At 34.1% G+C, this 11642-nt stretch overlaps 1 protein-coding gene across 1 annotated transcript in view; it reads left to right on the top strand.

The window, feature by feature from the left end:
- LOC117107564 (guanine nucleotide-binding protein G(s) subunit alpha-like) overlaps positions 1–11642 on the top strand; it is a 67611-nt gene that overhangs the window by 10495 nt on the left and 45474 nt on the right. The window contains exons 3-4 of the mRNA XM_033249268.1: positions 4670–4724; positions 6096–6215. Coding sequence (XP_033105159.1) covers positions 4670–4724; positions 6096–6215 — 175 coding nt within the window. The remainder of the gene's footprint in view (positions 1–4669; positions 4725–6095; positions 6216–11642) is intronic.

The following is an 11642-nucleotide window of genomic DNA, read 5'->3' as shown; positions in this document are numbered from 1 at the left end:
TAACCTACTCTATGCCAGATTTTACATGCTTTTCCGCAAGTAAAAGCACAGGGTACGATTTTAAAGCTCTGGAGAGAAAAAATTTGATATGTTTTACAACATATTTTTGTAAGACACAAAGTCTTTTTGATGAAAATCTCTGATTGAAAAAGGAAATATTTCCCCCCCCCCCCAGAAGAACTATAGTGAAGTTGGACAAAATACTGTACTCTGCTACGTCAGGTGTGTCTCATTACAAGTCTGATAGAGTTCGCCAGACAAAATGTGATAGAATACTTGGCTTCAGACCATAAATACCAAGAAACAGACAAAAATAATCTGTTAATCATTGTTTAAAATCTGAATATTTATATTTAAGATTTTAAAAAATACATTTAGCTGGGGAGTTACTTACTAGATTTACGTAGATTATCCAATTCAATATTCAAACGAAATTTTATACTTCTTGAAAAGGAAAAGTATACAATACTTGGAACGGATATGTGTGATTTATGAGCAAGCGGTTTTTAAAAATATTTTACACAGCTGTTCATTATCCATAAATATGTTTAATTAATTCTTATTAGATAAGTAGTCTTGCGTCTATATATAGCATTATTCATGTATCGGTACATGCAAACAAAGAAGGGAGTTTTCTCTATTATGCAGATGCAGATAAATCACTGACAGTAAACTAAATTGCATAAGATAAGAAGATGAGCTAAAAATAGTGCCATGCTTAATATAGACCTGTGAGTAAGTTAAACAGGAATTAGATTAAGCAAGCAGATGGATAGAATTACTATTGACACTGTCACCATTACTACTATAAGGCCTGTAGAGTTACTAATAACACTATCGCCATTATTATGAGGTGTGTATAGAGTTACTATCAACACTATTGCCATTACTATGTTAGACACTATCTTCATTACTACCCATTAATGACTTCATTTTGGAAAGTGACCCTCTGATTACTAGTCACCAAAAACACGGTAACCAATCTACAGTAATACCAGATAAAAACGTGGAAAATTTAACATAAATTTAATAAATCGTTATGTTTTTAATCCCAGTAAAAACCTACAGTAAATACACTTTTTTTTATAGTTAGAAAAAAAATCGTGAAAAACGGGTTCAGTGGTAAAGAATAGAACCGTTCACATCAAATTCGTACGATTTCCGTGCGCGATGTGAACGCAGCGTTCAAGAAACATAGCAACTCATGATTTTTTGTCCGGGCTGCGGACAGGATCCGTGTTTGATGTGAACGTAGCTTAAGGACCCCTATGGAAATAAACCTGCTATTGGTTTTCTTGGACTATCCTGACCAATGTATGTTAATGTGATAGTCCAAGACGGTGTGACGGTGAGAGCGCTGCATTTCTTCTCATTTGCTTCAGTGTTCTGTATTTGCATATCCAATGCAAGTACACAGCTGTTTGCGACCGTAGTATATATGCTTTTGCAGGTTTTCGTTTGTTCCGTTGCCCTGCCCTGCGTATGTTAATTTTACTCTATTGGCAATATGCAGTTCTGAAGTCCTTGATATTTGATTAATTTGCTGTTAGCTCAGCGCCCAGTAATAGTTGGTATTACAGAAGTTTTGGTGGAGCGGCCAGTAATAGTCTGTGGTTACAAAAGTTTTGTTGGAACGTCTAGTAGTCTGTAGCTACAGAACTTTTGTTGAAGCGTTAAGCCGATTCTAACTTGAGGGTGTTTGTTTTGTCTTATGAGCGAATAAAACGTTTAATGATTATCAGTAATACAGTGTACCTTGTGATTAATTACCAACTGCATTGATTCATAACTACTCAAGGAAGATTGTACATCCCTTCTCAATATCTTCTTATAATCGAACCACAACATTAATATGTTTTCCAATTTACGTTTTTCTGTCATTTTTAATCTTTGCGTGTTTTTGTTACTGTAGACTTTTGTCCGAATAAATGAATGAATGAATGAATGGATTATTTGATTTGACATTGTCTAGCCTTGCGGCACAAACATTGAACACAAGCCCAAGCTCAATAGACTTACATAACATTGAAGGACTTTTATTATTAGTCCTATATCCATTTTCATCAATGAAAAGTCTAGGTATGCTAGGAGTAGAAAATGTAAAAATAAACTCACATTGTTGCAATTGTTAAGCGAGCATCGTAAACTTTGACCAAGGGTTTTAAATGTTGGATATGAATTTGATTGCATTTAATTTGCAACGATATGGTGCATTAGATAATGCAACTTGTACTGTAGCCTAGGCCTTGTCAGTGTTTCTCACACATGAAATATTTTATTACTGTACCTGATTAAATATTCACAATATTTGCTGCCCTACCTTAAATAAAAATTATTCTATTCATAATCAAATTTATTAAAAAGTTTTTGGGTTTTTTTTTCCCATTGCCATTAATAATTAAAACTTTGTGGACTCTGAGTTTTAATAGCTAACTGTGAGTTATCCTTGTCATGAGCAATATCGAATTGTGCGATGGATTTTAGCGCTAAAGGAATACCAACGATTAAAGATTTCTATCACCTGGCTGATGCTGGCAAGAACATGATATAAAGACTTCAGTGTAATAATATGCATCTTATTTACAATTAATAATATAGGCCCTACTTAATGATTGATAGTATAAACCAGAATCTAATTTTGTGCAAAGAATGTGTTGTGAACACACTTCTGGATCTAAACAATGGATTAAAAGGCTTCAGAGGATGAATTTCCTTAGGCCTCTTTGATCTATTACCACTTCTATGAGATGTATTGTGATTTTATTTGTTAATCTCAACATTAAAATTAGTAGTACCTACGTATTTATTAATAAGTCAAATTTGTACAAGTAAATTTCTGAAGATAGACGAATCAGGGTTGAAAGATTGATTGAATCAAAATGGGGGGGGGAGGGGTGTTGGGGGAAGTTCGTCTCATACTGTGTGTGTACTGTACATTCATTCATTCTTTTTTTATTCATTTATTTATTTATTTGACCAGTATTGAATTGTAGACAATATTGAATTATGTGATCATGTGTGTTGTTGTGTTCTTACCTTTGCACCCTAGACAAGTATACCTACAGTAGCCGGGATCTGTTCCAGTATCGTAGTAGAAGTAAACAGATCAAAGTGACAGAAAAATGATTAAAAAACAAATTAACATAATATGTTGGCTAGGGCATTCTGTATATTACATGCTATAGTTACATAAAGAAGTTCCTAGAAAATTGAGCATGATGGACAAGATTAAATATTATTAAATTAATTACACATTCATTAAATCCATTTGAATATGCTATTTTAATTAAGTCCGCCTCGGAAAAGAGCTGGAATTGTTATTCCTTTTCCTTGAAGAACATGGCCAATATACAGTAGGCTTTACCAACGAACCCTCCGGCCATCTTTGGACGTCCAACAATTATTTAGAACGGCCACTTTTACCGTGACGGCTTGGATGGCTTGGCCTAATCAGCCCAGTTTAGCATAATTGGGCCTGGTCTACCTTTAGCAAATTCTTTATATTCTTCAAATCTACAGTATCGAATTAAAGCTAAATCATATTTTCGTTTGATAAAAACAACATTTATTGATTGAACGTAATAGTTTCCATACCAATATTCGGTGGAGAATCCCAAAAATGTAAGGCTTAACCATTGCCTACCCGGTGAAAAGTTCACTTACAACAAGCGTCATGTTAAAAATTTATACCTCGCTGGAAAATGGAAGGTTCTGAGTCGCCCACAACGCATGCATGTGGCTCTGCAATATACCTGAGAATTGGTTCCCCAACATAATATTGTTGCTGTTCGTAACTCTGGTTATAAATTAATTCATGTAATACCGTAAAGAAGATTTGTTGTTAACCTTTACAAGTTAAATTTTATTAACCAAAATACAGTACGTCTAGGTCTATCTTTCGATTCGGAGGACCTAGAGTAGAATTTATAATACTAGACTAATGCGAGAGATGAAGGTGTATCTGCATAGCCTAGAAATACTGTAACCGTGCACAATCTATATATATAACTGAAATATCTTTGTGATAACTAATTACTAAAATAACAAAATTCCAACATTTGAACACCTTAAATGCCCTCTAAAGATCATAATTTTCTATTTTTTTTTCTTATGTTTTGGAGGGGCGTGGCCCCAATTGGGCATGGCCATCTGCTTCCATTGCCCACTGACTTCCATTTTGGATGGCCTATTTAATTTTTCTGGCTAAGCCCCAATGATTACTATTAGCGATGTCCTATTACATAGGTGGCCATCCCTTCCCATGACAGACACATGATACTCTATAAATTAAGGCATAACAAGGCTTATGGAATGGACTTGTTTTGTCTTGAGGAAAACTCCTCGAATCTGACAGGATTTGAACCCAGGACCCTGGGATTGGAAGGCGAGCGTCTTAACCACCAAGCACTTTACTCCGAATTAGCAAGCCTAGATTCATCATTAAGCATTTTGCTGAGTGGTAAGGTTCCTGCCTCTTACTGTACATTCATGGGCCCTGGTTTAAGTCTCGGCTAGAAAGTCAAGATTTTGAATGGTGGCTCCTTGAATATCCCACAGAAAGTTGGGTTGGTCAAGGCCGCGTTTGTACAGTATTAGAGTACCCAGTTAATGCTGGATAGCACGTTAATTGTACATTGATTGAACAGTTTTGTTATTCTTTTTCTTTTAGGGAAAGGAAATTGAAAGTTGAAGATATAAAGAAGAATATTCGAGATGCAATTTTGGTAAGATTTTAATTATTCTATGTATACCAAGACTTCCAATTCCATTACTTCACAATAAATAAATAAATACACTATCAGTCAGTAGCCACACTGGAGCCCTTTTTTTCATGCCCTGTCTCCCATCCGTGATGTTACATTTTGCCTTATGCTCATTAGCACAGTGTAACTGATATGCAATTATTCTCATCAAAATCCATATGAGATTTTTAGCCTCATTTATAATACACTGTATTGCATACACTGCATGCACTTTGTAATAAGTTAACATGTAAAGGGTTCAAGTATTGATAGCTGACAGTACTGCAGTTTTGGTGACAGATGAATAAGTTGGGTTTATTTTAATGAAAGCTGATGAACCCATCACTAAACCAAAATTACCTGGAGAAAAAAAAGCTTAACAATACTTGCTCTAGATATAAAAAATATTGATCAAAGCTAATTGGATGATAAAGGACAGTGAAAATTGTCACTTTGTTGAATTGTTATGTTAGCCACAAATTAGAAATTTCTTCTGATACAGGATGGTATTACGCACTAAATACTAATAATAGAACCAATACTAATTTTTTTGTCATTTATTGTCATTCCAAGAATGAAATTATCACTCCCAATTGACTAGAAATGTTACCTAATATAATGCAAATTTGATGATTACAGGATAGAAACTGATACAGTGTTAGACTAGCTGTGGATTAATCAATAAATAACCTATAAATATTAAAAAAGATTACTTTGTCCCTACGGTTAGATGAAGTATTACTTTCTTGGTCGGTTTTTTTTTTTTATGTTTATGTTTTAGCACACGGGTCTCCATAATATGCACTCTATAAGTCCACAATTATAAATACTATTAATTAATAGCAATAATGAAGTAGGCCACTCAGAAGCTATAGCAACCTAGCAGAAAACAATAAATGGAAATTAATATTATTTGATGATTGAACACGTTGTCTATCCTTTCTTTCTAGACTATCTCATACGCCAAGGCATGATGGGCGCCACCCTAATGAAAATCATTCCTATCAACTGTAACACAAACATTCCGTATTTATTTTTAGATCATTTACTTCCAGGTACTTCCCCTGAGCATGCAAGACGCGAGTTCACATTCGTGTTCTGGGAACTACTGCCGGCGAATTTAGGTGCAATACAATTTTAGTAGTGTGCTAGGACAGGAGGTTGGACGTAATCTCGCCTCCCTGGCTCCCTGAGCAAACCCTGTCAAACGTGAACTAGTGTTAAAAAAGCATTGAAAACATGGTTGTTTCCTCCTCTTTCAAATTTTGAAAAATATTATATAATATATATAATATATTAGTATAATATATTATTATATATTATTATATAACGAGTTGGTTTATTGTCTTATAGACTGTCACAGGAGCAATGAGTACTCTCTCACCACCTATACAGTTAGCCAACCCTAACAACCAATTCCGATTGGACTACATTCAGGATGTTTCAAGTGCACCGAATTTCGCCTACCCAGACGTAAGTACAATGCCTCAAGCTTTCTTTCTGTGTTTAGTGGTCATGTGACTAAAGAGAGGCCAAACATATCTTGTGTAGGGACATTCATTAATAATTGCCTGTTCTACTTAAGCCCCGCCCCTTGGATATTGTTGCCAGGATCCCACAACAAGACAAATTAAATGTAAACACATGCTGTTTGTGGGATAACATATGATTTGTTGACAACATGTGTTTGCGCGACAAGCATGTTCCTGTCTCTCTTCTGATGTCTGATTTGTCCATTTGCCACCATTGTTACGTTAGAGTTTGGCCAGGATGTTGACAGGATTGACTTGATCACCTTCAAAGTCAAATCTCGACAGTTTCTTCCTCATTTAGAGCATTCGTTGGCATGCTTTGGTAGGTAGTAGGACAAATATGTAGGCCTACATACTCGTTTTAGAACCATGTTCGTCTCGCTCTCACTCAGCTGATCGACTACTTTAACTTCCGACATTTCCTGAGTTTTACATAATGTGTGGGTCAAACCATCGTCTTCAAAAGTTGGTCGTATAAATATATGAGAAAGTTATTGTCGTCTTTATTTCCTAATACTGATTTATTTGTCGTTGTATCAAACTGTTAAAGTTGTTGTGCCATTCTGCTTTTCATTTTCACCTCTGTTCCCCGATTTTGCTTCATATCGCTAACTGCAAATGCACAACATTATCATAAACAAGAAGCACCTATCTTAGACAGATCACTTTATTTGAGGTATTTTTAAAAGGAGTTTAATTTTGAACTGTTTGCTATTAGCAACAAATAACCTTTAAAAGTTGATTACTTGTTTGTTTGCTATGTCATGTCATGCCTTATTCTCATCTTCATACCATATTATTTTTCCCTATGACAGCATCTTGAAAATTGACCTTCTTTGTTCCATCAGCAATGTTTTTCTTATTTTAATACATCTCTACCATCAAGTTCCAGAAACTACTAATGATAATGAGACATTAAATCCCGAAAAAATTGAATTGAAGTAGGTTTCTTGTGTAAGAGCGACCGCTCACCGATCCGCTCGTTCCTCCACTCTTTAAATACGGTATAGGATTTTTTGGTAGAGCTAAGAATATATGAATTTTTAAATAATTAGAATGTTTATTTGTACAAAACAAATTATTATTTAGAATGTTCATTTGTACAAAATTGAAATACAGTATCTTAAAATTTAAAAAAATATAATTTCTTAAAATTAGAAAAAGAAAAAAAAAATTAAATACCAAGATGTGATTCAAAGTCACAACCTTAAGTTCTTTAGAACACATCCTTAACCGACCGCGCCATCCATGCAATGTGCCCAATTAGTAGAGTGGCAGTAATGTACTGTTTTGTTTTGTAGGTGTAGGGGAACCCTGGGGTTCAATATAAAAAAGGGCGATGAACATTTGTTGAAAATGACCTAATTTATGTGCACAAAATTTCCTGCACGTCCGTTCAAAACTGGCGATGCTAGACACTTTTAAATTTCTGGTAATAAGAACAAGAACAGCAGTGACATCTCCTATTACATCACAGTGCTCCAGTCATCCTGAGATGGTGGCGTAATTGGTCAATAGCGTGCAGCTATTTTGGATTCAAAAATGCACAAATGGTTCTTACTGTATCTTAGTGTTTCACATTCTCTAATGTTTAATACTATACATTATTCCCATGTGTCATTCATCATTCCTATCTCCTGTGTATATATATTTTTTTCATAGTGTATGTCAATACTTATTCTCATCTGTATAATTGTCATTATGTTCCCTTTACTTATTGCCATGATGGTCTACATTGCCTTGATGGTGTTTTTCCTGGATATAGTTAACACAAGAAATTACTGAACTTTGCTCCTTATTAATTTGTTGACAAAGGTCATAGATTAAAGAATTTCTTGCAATGGGCGGTAATATAATTTGCAGTCTTATAACACATCGTGCCGTGGCCTGTATGAGCTTCACATTATAATCCCGCTCATTGGCCTAAATGCCTATAGAGAAATGTATGTGGCTCCCTGTCAGAATATACCATAATATTGCCAGCTAATCAGTGCATTTCTCTCTAGAGGGAAAGAAGCTGGGGCTTATAGCCAAGATTGTCCTTGGGAGGGGATGTTGAGATGTTCAGAGGTGGATCAACTGGGGTCAGGTTGACAGAGCCGGTTGGATTGCAGCTTTGATTTTTCATTACTAAATTGCAAATTTAGTCCCCAAATGCTGGCTTAAAGATAGATTACTGGTTAAAATCAAAGATTTACAACTCCCTTTAAATGTTAAGTAACATGTCGTTAGCTGGCCAAAAATAAGGTGACGTTTTTGTGATTTTTAAACTTTGAGCAGAAGTTTTTTACCCAAATTGTCAGTAGAAGCACATGGGCGTGGGCAGCCCACACTCTCCCGTAGATATGCCAACTGTTAGTCAAGTTGATTATGGTATAGTTTATGTAACTAGAAAGATATTAAATAAAATTCCTTGAAGACAAATATTTTGAAGATTATCTTATTCTAGGAAATCTTATGTAACAAATAAAAAAAAAACCATCATTTTTGATAGTATAAATATAATGAATTTGAAAATGTTTCGAGAAAATATACTTGCCACCCACAAAAGTTAATTATTTTATTATCATATCTCTAGATATTTTGTTATTGAATGGTGTGACCAATATCCAACAGATGTAAATTGATATCTGGTTGTCTTTTGGACAAATATCCGTTCTATGCTGGTGTTGTCAGCTGACGAAAGTTAATGAATGACTATACCTATGATGCACAAATCTAGAAGAATAACCTTAGTTACCTAGAAAAACTAATGAGCAAAGTGCCTCTTTCATCATAAATACTACGCCTTTGTTTTATAATAGGCTCGTTTCAGTCTCTGCTATGATTAATATTAGACTATTTTATTTGATAATTCTCAATAGTATTTTACTGTATGTTATGAAACATGTACGTTATGAAACGTGTGTGTGGGTGATAGCTTGTATCGATCAATAAATGATATTATTTAGTCTTAATAAATAGCGCTGCCTCGTTTGCTTTTTATTAGTGATAGTGATTATTATTAAGATCTCTATTGGGACAATAATAACTGTTTATTAAATGATCATAAAACAATAAATTTCTACTTCTAAAAGTCTTAATCTATTTTTATGTTAACCTATGACATCTTGCTGACCACTATGGGCTTTTTTGTATTTTTATTTATTTTTTAAAATTATACTGGAAAACAATTTTAAATATAGCTAACAGCTCTACCACAGGGGTTTGTTTTTTTTATAACTTATTATCATAAAGTTTTATGAATTTAAAATTAACATTACAACTAGGCCTACCAGCAGGGACGGATCCATAAATTTTCAGATTGTAAAATTAAAAAATTACTTCCACCAAATTGGCGGCTCGTGCTTTAAATTGTTTATTTCCAAATGGGAACTTGTTCTTGTTTAAAATAGATGGAATTTTTTTAATAATTATTATTTCAGAAATAATATTTTACATTCTTGTTAAAGTATATTGTGGAATACACTTTTTTTTTTATAAGAACAGTGAGGCTGAAATTGCTTAAGCATTAAGAACAAAATAAGAACAAATTGAGGCTGAGGTAAAATGTCAACTGAGGTTTCTATAAAAAAAAAATAGAAAAACCAAGAAACTGTCTGTACCTTATGTGTGGTGTGACTATATAATAACTACACAATACCCTCTTTATTATAGTACAGTAATAATATATGCTGCTGTAAAATAATAATGTTCAATGTTTGAAAAGTGTGTAAAAATAAGAACAAAATAGAAACATTTTGCAGCCAGAAATTGGCAAAAAATTAAGAACATTGAGCCTTTGCAAAATTTTACTAGTTCTATAAAAAGAAAAATAGCATTCTATTTACGAGGCTTAAGACCCACATTGTTTGCTCTCTTTAATCACTTTTCATTTTCTGCCCTTTGTGGATAGGATAGTCAGATGCCAGTGTTACTAGCGCTCTCTTGTGAATCATGTTCCAGCGAACCCTTATTCATTTGGGCCTCAAAGTGTTGGAGAACAGAGCTGCTGTCTTTCTCTTTGCCTCTGTGGTTGTTTGCTTTTCTTAGTCTTATTTTTGCATTTCAAGCGCATAGGGACTATTGCAATATGCACTTAATAAAAATATATAGCCATTACCATTGTGGTCTCCTCAACACCAAAATCCTATTTTCTTATAAAAAAATCATTATTTTCACTTGGTAAAAAAGATTATAAATGGGTTGGGAAGAGTATCAGAAGATTTAATATTGTATGAAGCTGATTAAATATATTTTGATGTCATACTGTACATTGATTCTACTTCAGTGATCACAATGCTGTCCATGGCTTTCCCTCTAAAGTTGGGGTCACTCAACTGTAATCTGACCTTTTTAACCTCTATCCCGACTACTAATGACAATCAAGTCAAGTGCTAGTCTGTATTTGGAAGCAATCATCTTGCTTGTGGGGACCATGGCAACTAGAGCTAAGCTTCTTATTCATCTAGTTGTCCTACACTCCCGCGAATGAATGACTACAGCTAACAGAGTGACCCATGCTGAATAAATCAACGAATGATTCACTAATATTAAAGCCTAGCAGATTGTTAAGTTTGTTTAGTTATTACTACGGTATGTGCATTTGGGTCAAATATTATGTACAGTTCTTTGTACTTGCTACTTATTAACATTGGTTCTAAAATAAACATGATCTCAATATTTTGTGTTAGTTTATGCAGGTCATCTGGTTTGCAAATTCCTTAACATACTGAGAAAACTGATTTAAATCCCTGAATAGTTTTATTCAGAAGTCCTGTAGATAATAACAATAATAATATTTGCAAGTTAACAGTGAATATTATTAATAAGCCAACAAAATCGGGCCTAAATCTTGGCTTATTGAATGTTTTTTTTCTTTCTTTGTTTTCAGTTTTTTTGTGTTTTTTTCTCGATTTGATATGGTTATATCATAACATATACAATTTAAAACTTGAGAAAAATATCTTCCAGTGTAACAAATGAGAAAGGAATCAAAATATTGATAAATATGAAATATTATATCAATAACAGGTTATCTTTTATTCAGATAACATACAGTAGAACACCTATTAAAGGTACATCTTCAGAACAAAGAAAAGTGTCCCCTTTAATAATATGGTTGGCCATAGCCTCCCCTTCTACTGATGTGACCAAAAGTATTGGTTTGTTTGAGAAATGTTAACTGTTCCCTAGGATATCAATTTTCACCCCAAAAATGCTGTTTTAAGGTATGTTCAGTTTAAGAGATTACTGTAGCAGAGGCTGATTTCTTCGGTTTTTCCAATTGCCCAACTCTAGTCCGTATGTTGAAATTGGGAACACTATGTGTTCATACAGATCTTCGCATTTTTGAAAAAGGAGGGGGGGGGGGGGGGGGGGGGGGGGG

This window comes from Anneissia japonica, unplaced genomic scaffold (assembly GCF_011630105.1).
Source record: "Anneissia japonica isolate Jap-2015-1 unplaced genomic scaffold, ASM1163010v1 scaffold287722_len911783_cov160, whole genome shotgun sequence".
Lineage (NCBI taxonomy): Eukaryota > Metazoa > Echinodermata > Crinoidea > Comatulida > Comatulidae > Anneissia > Anneissia japonica.
This window is presented reverse-complemented; position numbering and strand designations above follow the sequence as displayed.